Raw genomic sequence first — 21659 nt, 5'->3', positions numbered from 1 at the left:
TGCTCATAATTTGGTACATAGCGATCTGTTTACACAAACCTTGGCGACACGCAAGCTGAAGGCCAATGTGATTTCGATTTTGAACTGCTAACGTTAAATTTGACAGGAGGCTGATCTGCTACAGTTGATTTCAGTCAAAATCGATAGTAGCCTACAGAAAAAATAGTTGATGGTTTGCATAGTAGTTGATAAGAATAGTGTTTGTGTTAAGCTACTTTTGTGTTTTTCATATCGTGCAAATAATTATAGTTAAATTTTGATACCTACTTGTTCTGGAAATTGTCCGCCCCGTTAATTCAGTGGTTACGCACGCGACTCAAGATCACACGGCGTTGGTTCGGCTCTCGGGGTGTGCGCTTCAACAACGCATTTTGGGACTACTTTCCATTCAGCGGCACCAAGTGGATGGAATAATTCTCCCCAACAACATTTCAAACAACATTTCAAAAACAGGTGGAAACCTCACTTTGTTTATCTCGGTGACTGGGCCTAGGTCAGTGGTTTAAAGCCTCTACACTCTACAGTCAACATCAGTACTTCCCAAACTTTTTCAGCTTGTGGCACACTAGAAAAATTATGAAACGCTTGCGGCACACTGACAAGAGAAGAAAAGTTGCCTTGAAAAATTGTTTTTACGTTTTAATGCGATGGATGTGCTTGTTTATACCAACACATACGACTGAAATGAGGTTGCATTGTTGACAAACATACCCGCATTTCATCGTTAATTCTAAGCAGTCTCTCTCGTTTACAGCTTTTAATTTCAGTCAAAACAGAAAAGCCATGTTCACATGGCCATGAAAATTGAATATGCAAATGGCAATATAGTTTCGATTACTTTTGCACTGATCATGGAATAGGATTTGGAAGCAGACAGCCAAAACTCATCCAAGTTTTTTTGTGGAAACAGCGTTTGAAAAAACAGGTCGTTTCGTAAATCAATGAGCTGTTCTTCTGCTTCTGCAGAAAGATTGCTTCATTCCTTCCAAATGGTGGGAAGTAATGTTGCAGTGCAAGCTGAAGTCCAGACAATGTGCTCACAATTTGCGGAAGAATTTCTTGTTAATGAGTTGATTCATTAAGAGCGGAAAACGAATCCAAGACTTTCTTCGAGACTTTTATTTCTCCCCGCATCGTAGGACAACCATCAGTACAAACGCTCAAGCAGCTACTGCATTTCAACTCAGAAAGTAAAATATTTTCATCTGCCAATTTGAATATGTCTTCTTTGATTGTGTCCCTCAATTCTTTGCAAAACAAACATTCATTTTATCATTTACCAATGTTTCAGTGCTAATTAAGAGAATAAAAGCCAGCAAATGAGATTTCCCAGTTCTGTCAGTAGATCTGTTAACTTGTAAAGATCATAGCACAGACAGCTCGTTGTGTGTAGCAACAAAGTGTTTGCGAACTTGATCCATTAAACCTGAGGATAGCTCTTCTATCGTTCGTGAAATTAAGTTACAGTATGTTATTTGACAACGGAACTCTAACTTTTTTGGGAGAAGCACTACGGTACCAAACATTTCTTCAACAACAACGGCTAATGCCGGTCCAATTACTGTTTCTGCATCCATGTGTGCTTTTTTGTGTTTCGCCAACAAGTGAGCCACTTTGTAACTTGCAATCAATCCTTTTTCCTGCAGCTTGAGGTAGTATACTTGATCTTTGCCTGCTTGTTTGGGACTTCAGGTTCGCAAAATATCCTTTTGGTTTAGCCTTCAATGTTGGATGAATCTTCTCCAAATGTCTGCTAAGCTTCGTGGGAACAAGCGACTCATTAGATAGGCTAAGGCTTTATTGCAAATAATGCAGAAAGGTTGTTGGTTATCTTCGGGTCCTGAAGCAATAAACCCGTAATGAACGTATTCTTTAGCAGCCCAATTATGACGTGGCAGTTACCCTACTCTATCGGCAATGCCATAGCTGGTTTCATCATCACATGTGTTTATTTATCATCTATTGAAGCAGTTAGAGCGCTTTTAAGTCGCATATGCTTGTATGCATGGCTTATTTTAAATATTTATACAGTTCTTTTCCAAAATTCCAAAAAGATTCGCGGCACACTTGAGAATCTGTGGCGGCACACTAGTGTGCCGCGGCACACAGTTTGGGAATCACTGGTCAACATGTATGCGAAACTGCAAAGATCAAGCTCTCAAAGAAGCTTTCTAAGTCCGAGAATAAACATCAAATCCGAAGATCATCTGGCAACACTAGTAAGAGAAAAAAATTTGCCATTTATTGTGAAACTAATGGAGAGTCTCTCCAGGAGACACGATAGGGGTGTTTTGTAGCGATAAAAAGAATTAATAGTCATACTTTGGAAAATTGGATTCTCAAAGCTACCACTTAAAAGAAACATAAAACACATTTAGCCTTGAGTTGCTTTGGCAGTTGTGTTGATCAGATGTTCAATGATCGAAATTTTGGCTGTTAGGCCTTCTACATTTAGCTGTAGCAGCGTGATGCCTTCCCTTACGGTGTTAGAATATACCTGCCCTAACAAGGGCACATGATCAGGGGAGGCGTCAAAATTGGCTTCAAGTCTTTCCATTCGGCTGACCACAAAGTTTCTGCTTCATACGAACAACAACGAGCCTTGAGTTAAAAAATACATTGTTCGTAACTAATTGCATTGGTTAACTCGTTGTACTGTACGGTAGTACATAGTTAAGCACCTAAGGTACGGTATATAACTCAAGATCAAGCAGCACTGGTTTGGCTCTCAGGGTGTGCGCTTGAGCGATGCATTTCAAGACTGCTCTCCATTCAGTGGGACCTAATGGATGGAATAGCTTACAGACCACAACATTTTAAATAACTAGCTATAGAAACTTCACTAATGTCAAACTCAGTAGCCTACGGTAACCCACCCTGCATCACTGGTTCAAAGTCTTTGCAAGTGTGTGAAACTGCCAGTCTAAACAACCTATCATAAGTTTTGTCTGTCCGAGATAAAGTTTTAAAACCAACCAACATTGACTCCCAGTTATTATTAGAGGTTCACATGTTGGCAAGGCTTGTTTATATATATGATTTGCCATGGTTTGGTAGTTAGTGGGCTTAGTGTTGTTTCATATCTTACACCAATTCAGTGGGACCTAATGGATGGAACAGCTCACAGACCACAACATTTTAAATAACTATCCGTCCGTCCTCATAGCTCAGTTGGTTAGCGCGTGACTTCTGGAATGAAGAAGCTTCAAAATCAAGCGGCGCTGGTTCGACTCTCGTGGTGTGCGCTTGAGCAACGCATGTTAAGGAATGCTCTCCATCCAGCGTCATCTAATGGATGAAATAGCTCCCCGGCAACAAGACTTCAACAATCGGAAATTTCACTCTGCCAATCTCGGTGACCCTTCACAAGTATGCGAAACTGCCAGGATTAAGCTCTGCAAGAAGTTTTCCCAGTCCGAGGATAAAGATCCAATCAATTCATCTGCATATGTGTATTGTGTAAACTACTGCGCATTAAACACAGTATTTTTAAAGCTTATACTAATCTACAAGGTTTATGGCTTGCTTGTTTATGGTACTGCAAAAGCAAAAGTGACCATGTCTGTACAAAACATAACTGGTGTAAATAATTCATTGAGTTGTGAAGAAGTGGATTTCAACAACTATAATGCTGTTATATCAGCACTATGTGGAACGTTATGTTTGTTTGGATTAGTGTATACATTTTTTGGTAAGTTTTCAGATTTGGAATTTGTTCACAGATTTTGCAAGTTAGCTAATGCATAAGTTATGTTATGTTAAAGTGAAATATTCCAACATTTATCACTGAGTTAGTTCAGTGGTCGAGTGGTTTCTGCTCTGGTACCGGTACTGGTAGATATGATATCGATCCTAGCTCGGGTCAAACCAGAGTAGAGATGTATCGATACCAATATTTTGGCCGATACCGATCCCGATACCGATATCACTTTTTTAGGCCGATACCGATACTGATACCGATACTTTGGTGTTACAAAAAGAAGCAATTTTGGTATTTGCAAGGAAATATATCAAATGCTAAGTTTTACTTTATTTGCATAAAACTATTAAAAAAAACTTTGAATTGACATAATTTATTAAAGATTCAAGAATCCAATCTCAACCGCATTGTTGTGTCATAATAGTAGGTTTTAGTAATGGAAGGCCACCGTAATTGAGGATTGGGGTATAAGGGAAGAAACATTACATCATAATTGGGGTTTCTGAAAAATTAATAAAATGTTTGCGCAAACTCTCCAAATAGGCTATCATAATTGATAATAAGATGTAAAATGTAAAGTTTGGCGCTTGTCGTTTGGTTTTGCCAGGCCAAGCTTTTGCCAGGCCAAGACTACCCAGGTAGCAAAAATGCGCAATTCTGCATCGCTCCCACCCCGCCAAACGCTCAAAAAACCTGTGCAACTCGGCTGCCCCCAGCAAGCCGGCTCCACCAGTCAGCAATTCAACTTCCACCCTTAGCCGCAACAAAATCACCAAGCCCAAACAATGTTGCAGCAGAATAAGTAGGCCCAAAAAGAAAGCAATGGGACCACAAATCCTCAAAAAACCAATCAAAATGGTCCCGTTGCGCCCAAGATGACAACCTCATTGCGAAGAAAGGAGCGTCCTCCCGGCCACCAGCACAAGGCTGAGCACTCACCAGCACAGCGAGCTGCCGCAACCCGCCAACGAAAACGGTGCAGCTTCCACACTAGCCATTTCAATTCTTGTCGATGTCAATTGTTGCTACAAAACGGCTGCCGAGAAACATATAGTTGATTGGATGGTCTAAATGGCTAGCGTGGAAGCTACATCGTTATGGCCAGCGAATCGCAACAGCCCGCCGCACCAGTAAGCGCCCAGCCTCGTGCCGACAGCAGGGAAGGACACTTCCCCCCACAATGAGGCCGCCATCCCAGGCGCAACAAGACCACTTATTGATTAGTTCAGTGAAGATTCGCAGTCCCACCCCGAGCCCGCCCAATCCGCCACGACATTGTTCAAGCCTGGTGAGTCCACCACAACGAAAGGCGGAAACCAAACCACAAACTGACAGAACCAGCCCACCAAAAATAACCAAGCCACACGGGTCCCTCAAACGTCCAGCAATGCAAAAACGATGCAAAACTACACATTCCCGCCACCTGGGTACTGGGTAATCTTGGCCTGGTTTTATCCTCTGCTGAGAGTAAAAAAAAAACACAAATGAAAAACATTGGAGAAATTGAGTCTCCTTCACAACTTTGAGTGAAAGAATCACTGTAAGCAAACAATGCCAAAAGGTGCGCCCATGAAGTCATGGGAGTGTGAGGTATCAAAAAGTTGAACAGGTTGTTATTTTTCTACTTCAATGTGACGACATTGACGTTAGTGCCTACTTTAAAAAATCTATATCTTTGCTTCTGCAGAAAATCCGCAGAAAACGCCTTTTTTTACACGTTTAGTATCGGCCACAGTATCGGCCAAATTTTGCCGATACCGATACTCAAAAAATGGCCAATATCACCGATACCGATGCCGATATCGATGTATCGGTACATCTCTAAACCAGAGACTTTAAAAATTGGGAGCTGGTATACAAGCCCCCCCCCCCTGGTAACTCATGACAAAGACAGGTCTTGACCAAACATATAGGGTGAAACTACTTTACCTTCGCTTTGCTGTTCACACACTTCAATCCATATATATGTTTTAGTCAATTCCTCTTTGTCATGAGTTACCAAGGGGGGGGGGGGGAACTTGTATACCAGCTCCAAAAATTGTACTGTTTGTGTCTTTTCTTGCATAACACAGTGAGAGTAAGTCGTGTAATGAGATGACATTGTAAACCTGATTTAATATTAAAAATAAGCCCTGCCGCTAAAAGACCTTACCTGTTGTAAAGTGACAATAAAATTACCCAGATAGTAAATCAATCGTTTTTTTCCTCTGCCGATGTTAAATCAATAAAAAAAGGTTTGATTTACTATCTAGGCATAACATTATTCTTATTTATGGACTGCACCCTAGCAGTGCAACGAATAGGTTACACAAGTGCACACACGCTGATTGGCATCGTAGTTGCCAGTTTCGAGGTTTTCTCGCAGAATTGTGATAATCTTATTTAGGAGTTGCAAGTATTTGCCTGAGACTCCCGCGCTGTATGACCTGGAATTTCTTCACTTAGCAATAATGATATTACGTTTATATAGTTGATAAAATTTTACATTTTTTGGCTAATTTTTGAAACCAAAATTTTGAGAGTAGCTGACAGATACTTTACAAGAATAAACATTCTCGTTCTTCACCTTTAGTCAATTGGAGATTATCATTTCGTATATTATAAATTGAAATGTTTCAGTGCTTAAATTAGATTTGAAAAAATTTACAAAAAGTAAAAAGTGTATTAAAATTTGTTTTGAACGCCTAGATGCGTTCATGCATGATATTTGCAGTCTCAGCAGAAGATTGTATAAATTGACGATTTCGGTGCTTAACTTATCATCATTCTATGCTTCCAAGGTGTTAAAAAAAAGAAATAACAAATTTGTGGTGATTCTTCACAGTTTGTAACTTTACGGCAACGTCAGGAAAATTTATAATGTTAGATTGCTGGATTTGTAATGCTAAGATTGCGTGGAATTTCATTCAGGCTACTTGGTAGCATTCCTTTTTTGTAAATGCAAATTCATGTATGAAAATTTCTATATTTCAGCACTACTGAAAAACCTAAACAATTATATACATGTCATTACTCACAATCGAAAAAGCATAAAAACAATTTTCATTCAGAAATTTCAGATCAGAATAGAAATTATGCTTAATCAATTTAGTTGGTCTTCATTGTGACAACATAAAGTATATACAATTAAAAATACAGCGCAAAAAAAGCTGGAAGAATTTTTACGAAGAATTTATTTTACAAACAATTGTTTTACAAACAATTGTTTTACGAACAATTGCTTACGAATAATTGCTTTACAAAGAATTGCTTACAAACAACTTGTCGGACACTGTTAAAGAGTCGGCAAAAAAAAATAAATTTAAGTTCAAATAACTAAAAAACCATAAACTCAGACGTTAGGGCTAGCACATATGGTAAGAATAACCACTGCTTGAAAACTAACTTATCGTACCGGTACAATTTAAAAAAAATATACTTATTTGCACATAACATTTGTTTTAAAGGATATCGTTGCTTCAAAGCTGTCATGTTTTTGAGTGGATTGATCTTTGGTGGAACAACGGTTTTTATGATCTGCAATGAAGAAAGAATTTTTCAACAAAATGTTTCCATTGAAGTAACTGCTGGTGAGTACTGAATAGTGCTAATCATTGAACTGGTAATTTGGTATTTGTTTTATATAATATATGCTTGAGATCAAGCAATTGACAACTAGTTCTGATGGAAATACAGTACCGGTATTATAAATATGGGAAAATTTTATGAAATGCAGGAGATAAAATGCTATGCTACAGCTAGGCATCATTTCCTGAGCACTGCAAAGGCTACTGGTTTAATATATTCTTAATCTTACAGGATTATATTCATAATTAAGCTCGATTTTATTTTTGATTTCAGGCATCTCTGTTGGAATTGGCATATTGTGTGGTTTTATAACAATGCTTGTGCGCTATGTTGGCTTATTTTTGCAAGGTTTCTTTCTTGGTGTTCTGGTTGCTTTTGCAGGTAATTATGTGGTCGGCAGTGTTATGCATTTTAATAAGTTTTAGTAATTCATGAAATCTTATGATCAAGGGTCTCTAGATGCTTGATGTTTCATAGAAAGTCTGCAGAAGTCAATCGAGACTGATAAGAAATCATAACTTTAATGCATGTCTATTAATGTATTTGTTGTCCACATTTCCATACAAGCCCTACTATTTGTATGGTCCCGCACTGCCTGCAGTGATTTGAATAGGAACGCAAATCCGAGAAGAATCTAAATCATCCATGATTTACAACTCTGTAAACAGTTTCTGTATATATGTGACCTGTGAACATTAGCATCTCTATCAAGTGAAAGGTGTTCAGATATGTTTTATACATTTCAAATCACTTTCATGTCAGCAGGCTTAAGATTTCTATTTTTATATGTGTAATTACACAGTGCTTGGAAGTAAAGTGTTTACTGTTTACTATGGTTGAAGTGTTGTTACATAACTGCCATGTTCAGGCCAAGTGTACTAAGGGTCGTATGTGCAAATAAATGGTTTGGATTTTTAGTTTGTCTTTATTTTTATAAACATCTTCTTTTCGGTTTATGTATTTTTGCTCAATTCATGTTAGCTTTCATTTATAACTATGCACATGTTCAATTTTTCATAATAATCAGTTAATCACAGATCACTCATAGTGTAATCTTATAAAATGATTATATGATAAGCATTGTCGAATCTCCTTGCAAGTGTGCTGTGCATGGCCCATTTGTCTAGAAATCAGGTTAGTTGTATATTGGAAAAAAAGTTGATCAGTTTCCAGAACTCGAAAGTTTTGCTGCACCCATCACATTTAATTGTCCTTATCATCCTTCTAGGCATCATTGGTATGCAATCATTCTACCATCCCTCTACTCCATGGATTCCTGCAAGCATTTTATTTGGAACTGGTGTCTTCTTTTCAATACTTACTTTAAAGTATCAAAAGCAATTGATCATTTGCAGCACCGCCGTGTTTGGCAGTGTGCTTATCACCTTGTGCATTGATTATTTCATTGAGAGATTTTTTCTATTTTGGTATGTATTTTTGTCTTTATGTTTGTCTGCTTTAAACGGGTTTGCTACTATTCGGTGAGTCTGATTCGGTGAGTCCGATTCGGTGAGTCTGATTCAGTGAGTTCCTAACCTCTAACCCCTAACTCCTAACCCCTAACCCTAAAACGGCAATGATAATTAGGCCACGGTACCCAATAATTAAAAAAAAAAATTGAAAAAATCCCCCGTTAAGGGATCGGACTCACCGAATCGGACTCACCGAATCGGATTCACCGAATCGGGCCATTACGGCTTTAAACATGTCTAGAAAATTAAGGTTTTCTTTAAGCAAATCCATGAGCTGCAACATCATTTTATTTTAATTGGCCTTGACTGTGTTTGTAATGTCATAATGTCATTAATAGCTAATATTTGTGTTTTGCATTTACTCATTTTATAAGTTTTATTTATTTGTTTGCTGCTCATCATTTGGTGGTCACATGATCGACTTGTTTTTCATGGCATGTACATTGTGCAACTTATTCCATTATTTCAATTGATTCTTCAGTTTTCTTAATTGTCAAATTGTTTTTTTTTCACCAGATTGAGAGTTTTTTGTTAACCTCAATAAATCGTGTCAAATCTACCTTAAGTTGCAATTCAGCACAGGCAGCATCAAATAAAACAAAACGTGGTTTGTCAAAAAAAAAATCATATATAAATTACAAATACGAAGGTTGAAATAAACAAAACTTCTCAATTTCGAAAACATACTACTGGTTGCTTGGTGAACAGGTTCATTTAATTATTTTTTTGTGAATCACTGTCATTCTTGTACCTTACCACCGCGTTTTCCCCACAGGTATGCATGGGAAGCACTCATGGCAACCCCTTCGTTCCCGTCTTGCTGGTACGCGTGGGTGATCCTTGCAGTATGGCCTGCGTTGTCGTGTGAGTAGATCATCGAAAGTATTTAAATGTGCAACTTGTGTGGTGGATGTTAGGAAGCGATCCGAATGACTTCAACCTAAACGACGTGACCCGTATATTCTGAGCCTGTAATGGCTTGTTATCCGAATGCTGCAATGACTCCAAGTAGAATGAAGCGAGACTTGCTTATTTTGTTGATGTTGCACTGTTCAGAAATGGGTCGCTTACATTACGAACATAACAAAACCATATCTCTAAATGACTTGCATCACTATTGGGTACAGTCCACCGACCACCATGGTTTACGATCATGAGCACTCTTGACAGCATTTGTATGTATAATTTAATTTTGTCCATTATGTAATAGGTAGGGCCATTTTTATTTTGACCTAAAAAAAATTTGTTTTGACTTTCTTTTTATCAAATTTACTTTATTTTGACCTAACGAAATTGCTTATTTGTAGAGGCCACAGTTCTTCCTTAAATTGATACCAGTTACCCAAACATATTAATTATGTCGATTTAAGACCCAAACGTGTTCAATAAAATGAGATTGTTCAAACAGGTTTGCCTTGATTGCGATGCTTGTTGTCGCTCCAATCCAGCTTGATGGCGTTTACTTTTCCTGTGGCTTCCAACAAAATACTTTTCATCGCACTTTTATGGTGCAATTTTTGCGAGTTTATAGTGAAGTGCGATGAAAAGTATTTTGTTGGAAGCCACAGGAAAAGTAAACGCCATCAAGCTGGATTGGAGGGACAACAAGCATCGCAATCAAGGCAAACCTGTTTGAACAATCTCATTTTATTGAACACGTTTGGGTCTTAAATCGACAGGGTCTGCTACTATTCGGTGAGAGCCTTTTTCGGTGAGAGCCCTATTCAGTGATTTTTTTGAATTTTTTTTTGAAAATTATTGGGTACCGTAGCCTAATTAAAACCCCTAACCTCAAACCCAAAAACCAAAACCCCAAAAACCCAAACCCCCCCAAAAAAAAAAAAAAACCCCAAAAACCCAAAACCCAAACCACCAAAAACCCAAAACCCTAACCCCCAAAAACCCAAAACTCCCAAACCCCAAAACCCCCCTAACCCCTATCCCCTAACCCCTATAACGGCAATGATAATTAGGCTACGGCGCGCAATAATTTAAAAAAAAAACTCACCGAATAGGGCTCTCACCGAAAAAGGCTCTCACCGAATAGGGAACTCACCGAATCGGACTCACCGAATCGGGCCATTCCGTTAAATCACACCCAGGAGTTGCATTAAATTTATCAGGAAAATTTCGACAAATCTGTTTCTTTTGCTGAAGACGTTTTGGCTTGCTTAGGCATTCCTGTATTACAGAACGTCAGTAAGCTATTCCTAAAATCCAAACTGTTGATCTTCAAAGAGACCATTTTTTTGAAGAGGAAGTGTTTTAAAAGAAATATTTAATAAATACATAACAATGAATAAACAATGGATAATTTGCGATAAAAGTTACTGCTGAGCCAAGTGGGCTTCGTGACATATTTCCTGCTGTTATGGGTTAATGTAGTTTAATTGTTTTGCAGTTCCTGATTTACAATGCTTCCACGAGAATTTTGACAAAAATTACTCAGATGAAGATACTCAAAAAGTTTTCAAAAGCCATAATTTGACAAATTTTGACTTTATTGTCAATTTTGACTTTATTTTGACCTATAAACTTCTTAGAAACAGTCCCCTAGGTGCTGAAAACAACTTCATTCTTTGATTCGTGGACAAACGAGGTCTTTAAAAAGTTTTGACTTTATTGACTTTTGCGGGCCTAGTAATAGGTTATTTAATGTCCAAATCATTTTTGGTCTACTTTTGTTCTTTTTCTATTTATCTTTTATGTAATTTTGTAACCTAATGCATTTTGCCGCATTGTGGGTCCATGTCCTGCGTCATTCGGGTTGAAGTCATTGCGATCTCACGGCGTTCTGCTCTGGTGGTTTTACCAACCGATTGGGTTGAAGTCATTTGGTCCGCGTCATCAAGACTTTCTTCGCTCACGTTGTCAGATGAATGATGAGATGACACCCTTCATATATCTGTTGCTTTTTGTGCATACAACTTGCACTTTATCACACTTTGATGCTCGATCTTGGTTGATTCCATTCCAAACTATTCATCAATAGCCGATGATCTTTTCAGCAAATCATGCTTTTGCTCAGCAGAGTGGCCCTTACACTGGCAAGCAGGTGTGTTGTTAATATGTTTATTTCATATTTTTTCTGCTCCTAATGGTGACAATACGTTTCCACAGTGTCTGGTATTCTCATCCAGTGGAACGTGACATCACAGGGATACGACCATACCGACGGTATGTCATTTGTATTGTCAGGAATACTGATTTAATTAGTGTTTTAAAGTAGTGTTTGAATTTTTACTCGGATCCAGACAACATTCAAGTGGTGATAGCTTTATGCGTTCCTGAATGTATTCTTTGTCCTGCGTTCTGCACAGTCTAGTTGTGAGCCTGTTAGCCTTCGGGATAGTTTTCTTTGTATAATTTGACCTACAGGAAGTTGCATAGCACAACAATATTATGCGTTGCAGCAACTTCCTTAACGACTTCCTTGTGTGACTAGAGACAAGTGATCATATTGAACAAGGTTACTCGGTCCACGGTGTAAAGGTCTACCACACCAATCTACCAAGATAAAATTCGAATCTTACATAAACCTCATGGACCAACAAACTCAAAGCAACAAGCCATATGCATGTGCAAAATACTATTTCGAGTAGATTCCAAAAAAATCCATCTAGTTTATTTGCGTAAAGTATGTTGACCATTGAACTTAAAAAGAAATAAGTGTTTCACTTTTACTGCAGTTCAACAGAAGAATTTGCTAGTTGAATGGTCAGTATGTTAAAATACAGGCTCCTTCTTCAGACCAACAGAAGCTTGGCATTAGATATCCAAATTTTGATTTGTTTTATTTGTTAATGTTTCATTGTTTTATTCAGCTTCGTAGGCTAAGGGATCAGCAACTTAGCACTGTGTCCACTTTGCACTTCATGACTGCACCTGTAATCACAGGCAAAGCATAGTAATACTGTCATTGGAAACTTGTAAATTTAATTACAAGCTGCTAAACTTTTTGCATCTTGTTGCAGTTATAATTGTACAAGGTCGTCGCAAACGAGTCCGGACCCACTTGGTCCGACAACGGCGTGGAGAAGTTTATTCGACTGTGGACAGGAGACCCCCCACTCGCCGAAACACATCCGTTGTTGGCCAGAGCAGATCCGAGCGCCGCCCATCCCGCCACCAGGATGCTGCACGAGTCCCTCCTGTTGCCACCACCGCACTTCAGGAAGAGGATCCTACTTCATCTGCGCCTCCTCCGGTATGTTGAGGGTTGTACAGCGCAAATTTACACTTTTTTTGTCTTTTACGCGACCCAGGTTGCAAGTATATCGAGTATGTTGCAACTGTGCGCTAATTACGATCTCATTACACAGAGCTACTTCGAGTGTGTTGAGCTGGGAATGGGGGAGCCTGTCAATGAAGACCATAATGTCATCAGAACCGAACTCGGAGCTTTTGTTTCTCGTCGTTCGACACCTCAACATTCAAACTCCACACGAACCCCGCTAGTAGAACAGCTACGCAGTGGAGATGGTTACTCTCTCGAGTCAAATCAGCCTTCGACCAGTGGTGGTTACCTAGCAGCTGCATCGTCTCGAAATCCTCGCTCGACCCGGGATCGTTCCCAGAGGCCCACTGAGCCGAACCATGAACCTATCGAACAATTTTCTGCAAGGTCCCGTCAAAAACGGCCCAAGCATGCCCAAAAGCAACCCAAAGCTCCCAATAAGCGCCGAAATCAAGGTGGTGGGGCTAGACGCTACAGAGTGTCCCCAAGTGGACCTCAGTCCGGACAGACAGACCCTGGTCACATCAGCGACACTCAGCTGCTTCTTTCCGACTCCACAAATGCCCGTTGCCATAGTAATGCCATTGCAGCCCACGCGCAACGTTTACAGGTTCAAAGGTCAACACGCCCCCCTCTTCAATCTTCGGATCCATCGAACGCCCCCTCTGGTAGTGGCGATGTGTAGCCGTGACATCCTTTGGGCGATCTGTTTTTCAGTGTTATCACAACTTGCTGTTTTACCATTGTCGTATCTAATTCGTATTTACGCTCAATCGTAATTTTGTTGTGAAGTTCTGTGCTATAACGTAGATCAATTTGTTACGAAATTTGCTAGTTATTAATCATGTGTTGAGTGAAATGTTCTGTTTTTATTAATTTTAATTGGAATTTAGCAATGTAAACTGCAACAATATGATATAATTTCTATCGATTCATGGGTTAATACCCGCCTACCCGCTTCTAAGACGTAGAATCAATATTCTGACGGTTCATACCTAAGACATTTCGAAAGTTGTGGTACTAAACTTCGTTTCTTCTTGCACTTAGCAAAGTCCTGGGCAGAAAATCAGTCCTTTTTACATTGATTCAACCTGTGCAGAGGTTGAATCAGTCTACAAAAACTGATTTGCTGGTTGGGGAAAAGTTAGATTTTTGATGACACAGTAATTTTCTGGGCTGCGCCTCCATGCGGCTGTGCTGAAACTGGTTTGTAAAGCGCAAAGAGAAATGCACATCTGCGATACAAACCGGGTCGCATGAACACACCCATTGCTATAAATCGTTTTAATCTAACACAATGCATTTTGTTTTTACATCAGTTTTAAAGTCTACTGTGTCCAGCATATTTTTATGAGTTTGTGCTTTCTCCACGTTTCTACATTAGTCCAACTTTTTTAACCATTCTTGTGCAAATTGCGTCATGATCTCATTCGTTTCGCTATCAACCGGTGGCGGATCTGGTAGTTGTTGCACCCAAATGAGACATCGCCAAACTAGTCTGTTTTTGATTTACAATATAAACAGTATTAAACAGGGACTCCTGTTTTCTCTCAGCGTGCTATTTTTCCCAACTATATGTGACGCTCTTGGTAATAATCTTAATTCTATCAGAAGTGTAGAAGTTTTTGTAAGTACAAGCGTAAAATTCACAAAAAAGTCTTGCTTGTGACTTCATGCATGGCTATTTCCATTTTGCTACATTAAGTTGCTTTACAATATAATATGCAGTTGCACTCTTCGCACATCTTTGGTAGAGTACAAAATCCAAAAGTGTAGCTACGTCACGAGCTTTGGTCTCCACGCATCTTTGATATATAAGGAACAATTTCTGCTCGCTTGAGCGATGTGATCAATGTTTTGATTGGCCAGAACGACACTGCCCTGAAATGCTCGCTTGCCAAGCAGTGACGAGCAACTATAATGTCGTAGTAAATCATTGCGTGGATAATAATTGGAAGTGACTTTTGTTGCAGTCACCTTGTTTGCAATAAAGTGTGATTTAATTATTTCTCGAATACTTTTCTGCTTTTATACTCAACTTCGGTTGCAGTGTCGACCAGGAATCTAATTCGAGCAGGTGTTTTTATTGAGTTTTGGATGACTGGCGCCACTGTGACAATTCGCACAAGGTCGCATTGTTGTCAAACGATTTATTTTTGCAAATGGAGTGATGTTGGATTCTGCTCGAAGCATTTCCGTATTATTGACTTTTTTTTTACATATCGTCACAATGTAAACTTTCGTTGAATGTACAACGTCGCACAACTGTGCTTTGCATCTGTTTGTGTTTGTAACTTTTGTTCTAAATTTAATTTGTCTTTTATTGTGATTCAGTAATTATTTTTATTGACTGATTTGATTTCGAGCTTTGTACCTGATTTAAATCTTTAAAACTAATTTTAAATAAGATCTAATTTGATTTTTTTTATTTGGTGCATTCAGCAGACATTGGATAAAGTTATTTGAATTTTAAAGTAACTGTGTTCGTCAAAATGCTGCTGCAGTAATGTATTAGGCTACTACAACTGTGGAGTGAATTTTCCCCCAATTTCCATTTTCTGACTGAGTGTCTGATATAATTTTTCTCTTCATATCATCTCGTTCCATTCCACTGTCCGCTTACAAATTTTCCACATCTTTTATGCTACATCCGGGCGTACATCGCGTATAATTTCTAAAGCAGTTTAAAACAAAAAGTCGATTTTTTTGCCTCGTTTGCAACACATGTTTGTCTGAAAAATTTAGTTTTAGAAGTCCGAGCGATTTGTTTTATCAAACTTTCACAACGAAAGCTTCAGAACAAAGAAAGCGCGGTACAATAAAGTGGAACTGTATGTTTCGCTGTCTCTGCTCCGGCCTCTCCATGTTGTGGACACTTATAAGTTATAATACAAGGATCCACGTACTAATATGTCAGAATATGACTCAAGCTTCTTTTTCATAAAAAGTTGCCCAAAAACGGAACGCCCTGGTAAACAATAAACATATGCTAGTTTCGAGTTACATTGCTTGGTAAAGAATTTGTTTTACGTCGAACCGTTTTCTTGTATTTTACATCATTTTGAACAGCCCTAATGTTTTATTTCAATGACCAAAGTAATGAAAATTTTCATTGGATACTCGTGGAACGAGTGAGTGTCCAGTGTTCATGCTGGCTCATAGTTACTCAGCAAAGCTAAAACAGCTCTTGAAGCTGTTTTTCTAATAAAAAAGACTGACACTTTCAGTCCTTTATCTTTCCAGTTCACGTGGATCTAAAGCATTGATCGTTTGTTAGTTTCGCATTTATACTTAATGTTTGTTTCAACATGAAAGCATAATCTTGTCAAAGTCTCATAGGGAGATGCTCTAAAGTGCGCAGTTCTACTAAGTTACAGTTCAGTTTTTTTTTGTTTTTTTTTAACGCAAAGCAAGTTCGGTTCAAGAGACAGTTCAGTTGTAGCAAACTTTCAAATGGCATTGCACAGCTGCTCACTTGTCGGCAGCAGTGGCCGAGTGGTTAGCGCGTTGGGCTCCCAGTCGAGAGCCTGTATGTTCGACTCCAGCCACCCGCACTTGCTGTTGTTTCTCTGGGCAAGAAACTTTACGATAATTGCCTCTACCCAGTGATCGATTTCGAGTAATGGGTAGTACCAAATTTAAGTCATAAGTAGAGTAGACAACCGGAAACTGACATTGCCGTCGGCTGCAGCGTGGGTCAGGTGTACGTCGGAAGGCGTACACCGATGCATAGCGCTCAAGTCCGCTTTCGCGCAATGCAGGATAAAGAAATGAAAAACAAACAAAACACTTGTGTTTTATGGCGCTTTCTGAGTTTTTTGTTGCGTTTCTTCGTGCACGAACGATGTTTAAGTTTGTTTAGATTTTGAAACAAAGTAAATTAAATTTGCGTCACATTTCTTTCCAGAATTTTTCATTTCACGATCTTTTCTACGTGGTATTATCATTATCAAAAATTTCCCGCAACTTCAAACATTATCAAGTTCTTAAGAAAATCAGATCTAAAGGAATTGCCATCAGAGGTTAAAACAGTCATTTCAGGCGTCAGATGGTAAAGTATCGGGCCCCCTTCTGGATACTGGGCCACTTCAGCTTTCTGGTGGTAAAATGGCCACTTCAGCCACCAAACAGTAAAATAAGGATTTAATCTAGTATAGTGATTACCCTAATCACGAATATTACCCGAAACACGAATTTCAAAATAAACAGGTTAATATTTGTTCAAACTCAAAAACTGAAATGGCACAGGTAAGAAGATTGCTATCCCTATTTCTGCACTAAAACTTAGACCAAAACCGCTTTTCAGATTGCAGCAATCAGCAAATGTTTGTCCTACTCCTAGGCCCAAACACCTTTCCCAAATCAAATTGAAAACTTTCTGCACTAACTTTGCTGTAAATTCTGTTTTGGTGAGCCTAGAATGACCAGTCAAACATAATAATAATAATGTTAGTTTTTATATAGCGCTGTATCCATCGCAGAATGCGTTGCTCCTCAGCGCTTTACAAAGCAGACAGTGTCAATGCAGCCGTATAGAGGCGCAACTGAGTACATTATTACCCGAATCCACTCCATTACTCAGTGCCAAGCAGAAATTAGATTCAGTACCATTTTTAAAAAGTCTTTGGTATGACCCGACAAGGTATCGAACCCATGCCTACCGATTCAGAGGCGAGCGCACTAAGCCACCGAGCCGAATCGGGAAGTAATACTCTAGCGCCATGTGACAAATAACCGCTAGATAGTAGATAGTTTTGCGGTTCAAGAAATTTTAAGATTGCGCAAGATTTGTTAAATGGCCATGCTTAAACGACATGAATAAAAGTTTGTACACAACCTTTATATTCATAACATTGTCGATGAAGGGGGCCCGAAAATAAATTGGTACCGGGCCCGAGAAATCCTGTCAACGGCCCTGGGTATTATTGAAGGCTGATAAGTATTATATTTTATGAAAAAGTATAAATGAATAAAAGTAGGAGCAAATGTGTTTGGAAAAACTTGCTATCGGCAAAGACTCGGTTATTTCTGTTACCCCAGGCCTATATGTTGTTTCCAATATTAGGCTGCAGATGTAGGAGTATTAGGCTATTGCTGCGATTGAAATTCAGATTTTGTTGAAAAAGTTCAGGCCCGCGAAGGAAAGTCGATTTATTTGATCAGTTTATTTTCAACGTCTCCTGAGACAAGACCAGCAATTCAAGATTGTTCTGGCAGCCTAACATTAAAAATGAAAGGTTTTTGTAAAATTTGCACAAATCAGATAGCACTTTAGCAAATAATCGTGCTCGGTGTTTTGATTTGAAATATTACATACTTATGCCCAGTAGCATTGACAGGGAGGTCCAGAAAGTACTTTTGGACCCGGCTAAGATAATCTTAGAGGCCGGAACCTTTCCAAGGGGTCCAAGAATTTAAAAAAATCCACTATTTCTATATTATATTATAGGTGTTCTTTAAAGATAGTGCTTTTTTTTAGAAGGGCCTTGATTTGGGGGCCAAGAATCGTATTGGTACCGGGCCCAAAATGTCATCTCAATGGCTCTGGTTATGCCTTCATTTCTGTGTCTCGAGCCATCAACCTGCATAGTTTCGGTCGCTGGAACAAAATAAAGTTTGTACGTGGAACTGATGCAATGGAAAGCATCGACAAAAATACTTAGAAATCTTTTTGATGCTTGTAATTCATATTGGTAGTTGAGTTAAAGTAATTGATCGGGAAATACCAGGGTAGGTTGTCCTTGCGCAATGAACTGTAACTTTTCGGTTCCTTATCTTCGATCGTCATAACCGGGGAAATACATTGGAAAATGATTTTGTTTAGCGTTTTAATAAGCCCTCCTCAGTCAGTTATGCAAAGTCATTGCATTTTCTTTGTAGGTAATCGCTTATGATGCTTGTGACGGCGCCCGGATAGGCTACCTACTGCATTCTCAATAGAACTAAACACGAAATTTATATTTTGTGTGGATGTTTATTTGCAGAACTGCATAAGTACAAAACTCTGAGAATGTAAATTCTATGCAAATTGTTTACAAAAAAATGTTTCTTTTTTGCTCTAATCTATTTTTAAAAATCAGACATAGCAGTTTGAAAAAGAATCGCAAAAAAGCATCTCACAGCTTTACTCGTGTTGCAAAACATTAAATCGTTACCAGCCAACAAATATCGTAGACAGGTTTACAACAATAATATGTAAATGACCAATGACATCATCAGCGATTATAACGCATTGTGTGCATGGCACGTATGGTGCATACGATGACCTGACGTAAGGGCTTACGTAAGCGTAAAGTTTGCCAACTTTTTCAACATTTTTAATTTTTTTAATATTGATAGGTACTAAATTAAAGAATTCTTTTTCTTGATCAGCAATGTGCTCAAAGGAGAAGTGTATGTTGAAATGCTGTATATTTTTCTTTGAGAGTGACAAAAAATTGATCCAAATCGTTGTTATTTTTTCAATAATATTGTATTAAAATTTCAAAACATTTTTATTGGTCTTTTTATTTTTATTGTTTCTGGATAATTTCAAGAAGCTAATTAGTTTTTTTCTATCATCGATCGTTAACTATCAGTAGGCGAGTTTGCATAATCGGGACGCGTTTTTGAAGGCGCGTTTTAAAATAATAGAAAACCTTACGTCACATCCGGCGTGACGTCACATATTATCAGCATGACGCAGCACAACTCACCGGATTGATGTCACCAGGTGTCTGGGTCACAGAAAGAAAATCCCATCTGCAGACGTTGAATCAATGTAACAATGAGGGATTTTGCTGTCTGCAACCTGCTCATCACAATCTTGCGTTTGTAGACGGCTCACACAACTCAACCGTCACACAGAAGCGTTCACAAATTGAAGGATCGTTTACAGCGTCTTTGAACAACCAACCAATGCGATAAAACATCAAGAAAGAAGCGACACTAAGAACTTTATGAATCTGTGGTACCTAAGAATAGGTCTATGTCGTAACATTTTAGAATACTCAAAAGTTACATTAGGTATATCACACACTGTGAGGTAGACTGTATTCTATCAGCTTGATGTTTTTTAGACAGACAAAACAAAGTAAATTTAACGGGTTTAGCATAATGTATTACACACAAAAAATATAACATTATGAAAATAAAATAAACTTTAACGTTTTCGACACGTACTCGTGTCCGCATAAGGAATTACAAATCTGCAATATAACTTACATAAAATAAAAATTATTGTGATGTTCATTACTATGCTAAAACTACATGCTAAATATCTTTAAAATAATTAATGTATTTTAATTGCACTTGAATCCTATAATCGTGGATATAAAACAATTGGTACTATAGATCTTCAAAGTTCAAACTGCTTGAAGATAAATAGTTGATAAAGTACGCCCGTTTGTTTTCATATTCTTAAAGAGGATTAGCTGCTATATTAATTAAGGCCATCACGTGATATGATCATTCCGGCACCACTAGTGTTCTATCTATGGGATGTTCAAATTGTCCCTAACAACATTTTCTAGCCGTAGCCTGCGGACAAGGGGTTGTCAAGTAGAGCAACTTCTAGCTTTCCTTGCGCAGCTCGTATGAATTAGTTATTCTAGCGATAGCCTACTGCAGGGATGGCGAACCACTGACCCGCGGGTCACGAAGAGACCCATCACAGATTTTCAGTGACCCACTTGTCTTTTTCTTTACAACTTGGAAATGGAAATGATAGACTTTCAAGAAAGTGCAGTTTGGAAAACAAAATTTGTAGACTTAAATCATCTCCTACAAAAAATTGAAATGAAAACGGATATGGATGGTTGTGACTTTCCTGCTGTTGAAAACCATGCTGAAAATATAATTCTTATTTCTTACAGAGTGGAACTCCCTACCAAATTTGTTTAAAACTATGAAACGATTTGCGGTAGCTCTGTTAACGTTGTTTGGTTCTTCATATTCGTGCGAATCTTTATTTTCGCACAAGAATTTTATACAATCAAGCACACGGAATCGTCTCAGCTCAGATATGAGTGCTGCATGTGTGAAGCTAAAAACTACGGATTACCAACCAAGGATAATAAGACTTGCAGAGAAGATGCAGCAGCAAGTTTCGCATTAACATGTAGTTTCGCATTAACATGTAATTTAATGTATGACCCACTTTTGCTTTTTCAAGGATTAAGGTCTCTTTTGTGACCCATGCACTAAAAAAGGTTCGCCATCTCTGGCCTACTGTATCTGATTGGAACGAGTCTCTACTGAAGCAGGTTTTAAAATATTTATTAGCTGGGTACGTCGAACAATTGCTTTTCAGTATACTGAGTTCCTGTTTTAACTACTTTCAGCTTGGAAACAACGTCGCAGCTTTTACTTCCTTGTGTACCGTATTCGAAAGTATAGCAATAGAATCCACAAACAATAGCAGGAGGAATTATTTATGTGATGACGAACTAACTTCGGGTCCTTGAAAGATAGTGCATTGTTGACCTCTGCTATGTTTGGCATATATTGTTTTTTGTTGTGCTGGTCAGAAATACAAAAAATCTTAACTACATGTAAGTTGGATGAGATATTATCCTATATCACTAAGCTCGACCGCAAAGGCAATCCGACTGTTGTCGAGTAGGCCATATAGATGGAAGTGGTTTATTGAATTGGAGCGAAATTACAATGATACTTGACGTTTTCGTCAACAATCTCTCAAACC

At 38.5% G+C, this 21659-nt stretch overlaps 1 protein-coding gene across 1 annotated transcript; it reads left to right on the top strand.

Moving 5' to 3' along the window:
• Positions 1-3558: 3558 nt before the first annotated feature.
• On the top strand, positions 3559-16300 carry LOC145772432 (transmembrane protein 198-like). Its single transcript, XM_082584310.1, has 8 exons — positions 3559-3691; positions 7147-7269; positions 7541-7648; positions 8496-8694; positions 9515-9603; positions 11860-11916; positions 12714-12946; positions 13062-16300. Exons 1-8 carry the CDS (start codon positions 3559-3561, stop codon positions 13659-13661), a joined length of 1542 nt encoding a protein of 513 aa, XP_082440436.1. The 3' UTR covers positions 13662-16300.
• Positions 16301-21659: the final 5359 nt, after the last annotated feature.

Source organism: Aplidium turbinatum, chromosome 6 (assembly GCF_918807975.1).
Source record: "Aplidium turbinatum chromosome 6, kaAplTurb1.1, whole genome shotgun sequence".
Classification (NCBI taxonomy): domain Eukaryota; kingdom Metazoa; phylum Chordata; class Ascidiacea; order Aplousobranchia; family Polyclinidae; genus Aplidium; species Aplidium turbinatum.
This window is presented reverse-complemented; position numbering and strand designations above follow the sequence as displayed.

What these genes read in the sequence shown, in the direction of transcription:
- LOC145772432 (XM_082584310.1), top strand. Translation starts at nt 3,559, where the DNA reads ATGTCTGTACAAAACATAACTGGTGTAAATAATTCATTGAGTTGTGAA. An exon ending in TTCCATTGAAGTAACTGCTG is followed by an intron (nt 7,270 to 7,540) that starts GTGAGTACTGAA and finishes TTTTGATTTCAG; the next exon opens with GCATCTCTGTTGGAATTGGC. An exon ending in GGGATACGACCATACCGACG is followed by an intron (nt 11,917 to 12,713) that starts GTATGTCATTTG and finishes ATCTTGTTGCAG; the next exon opens with TTATAATTGTACAAGGTCGT.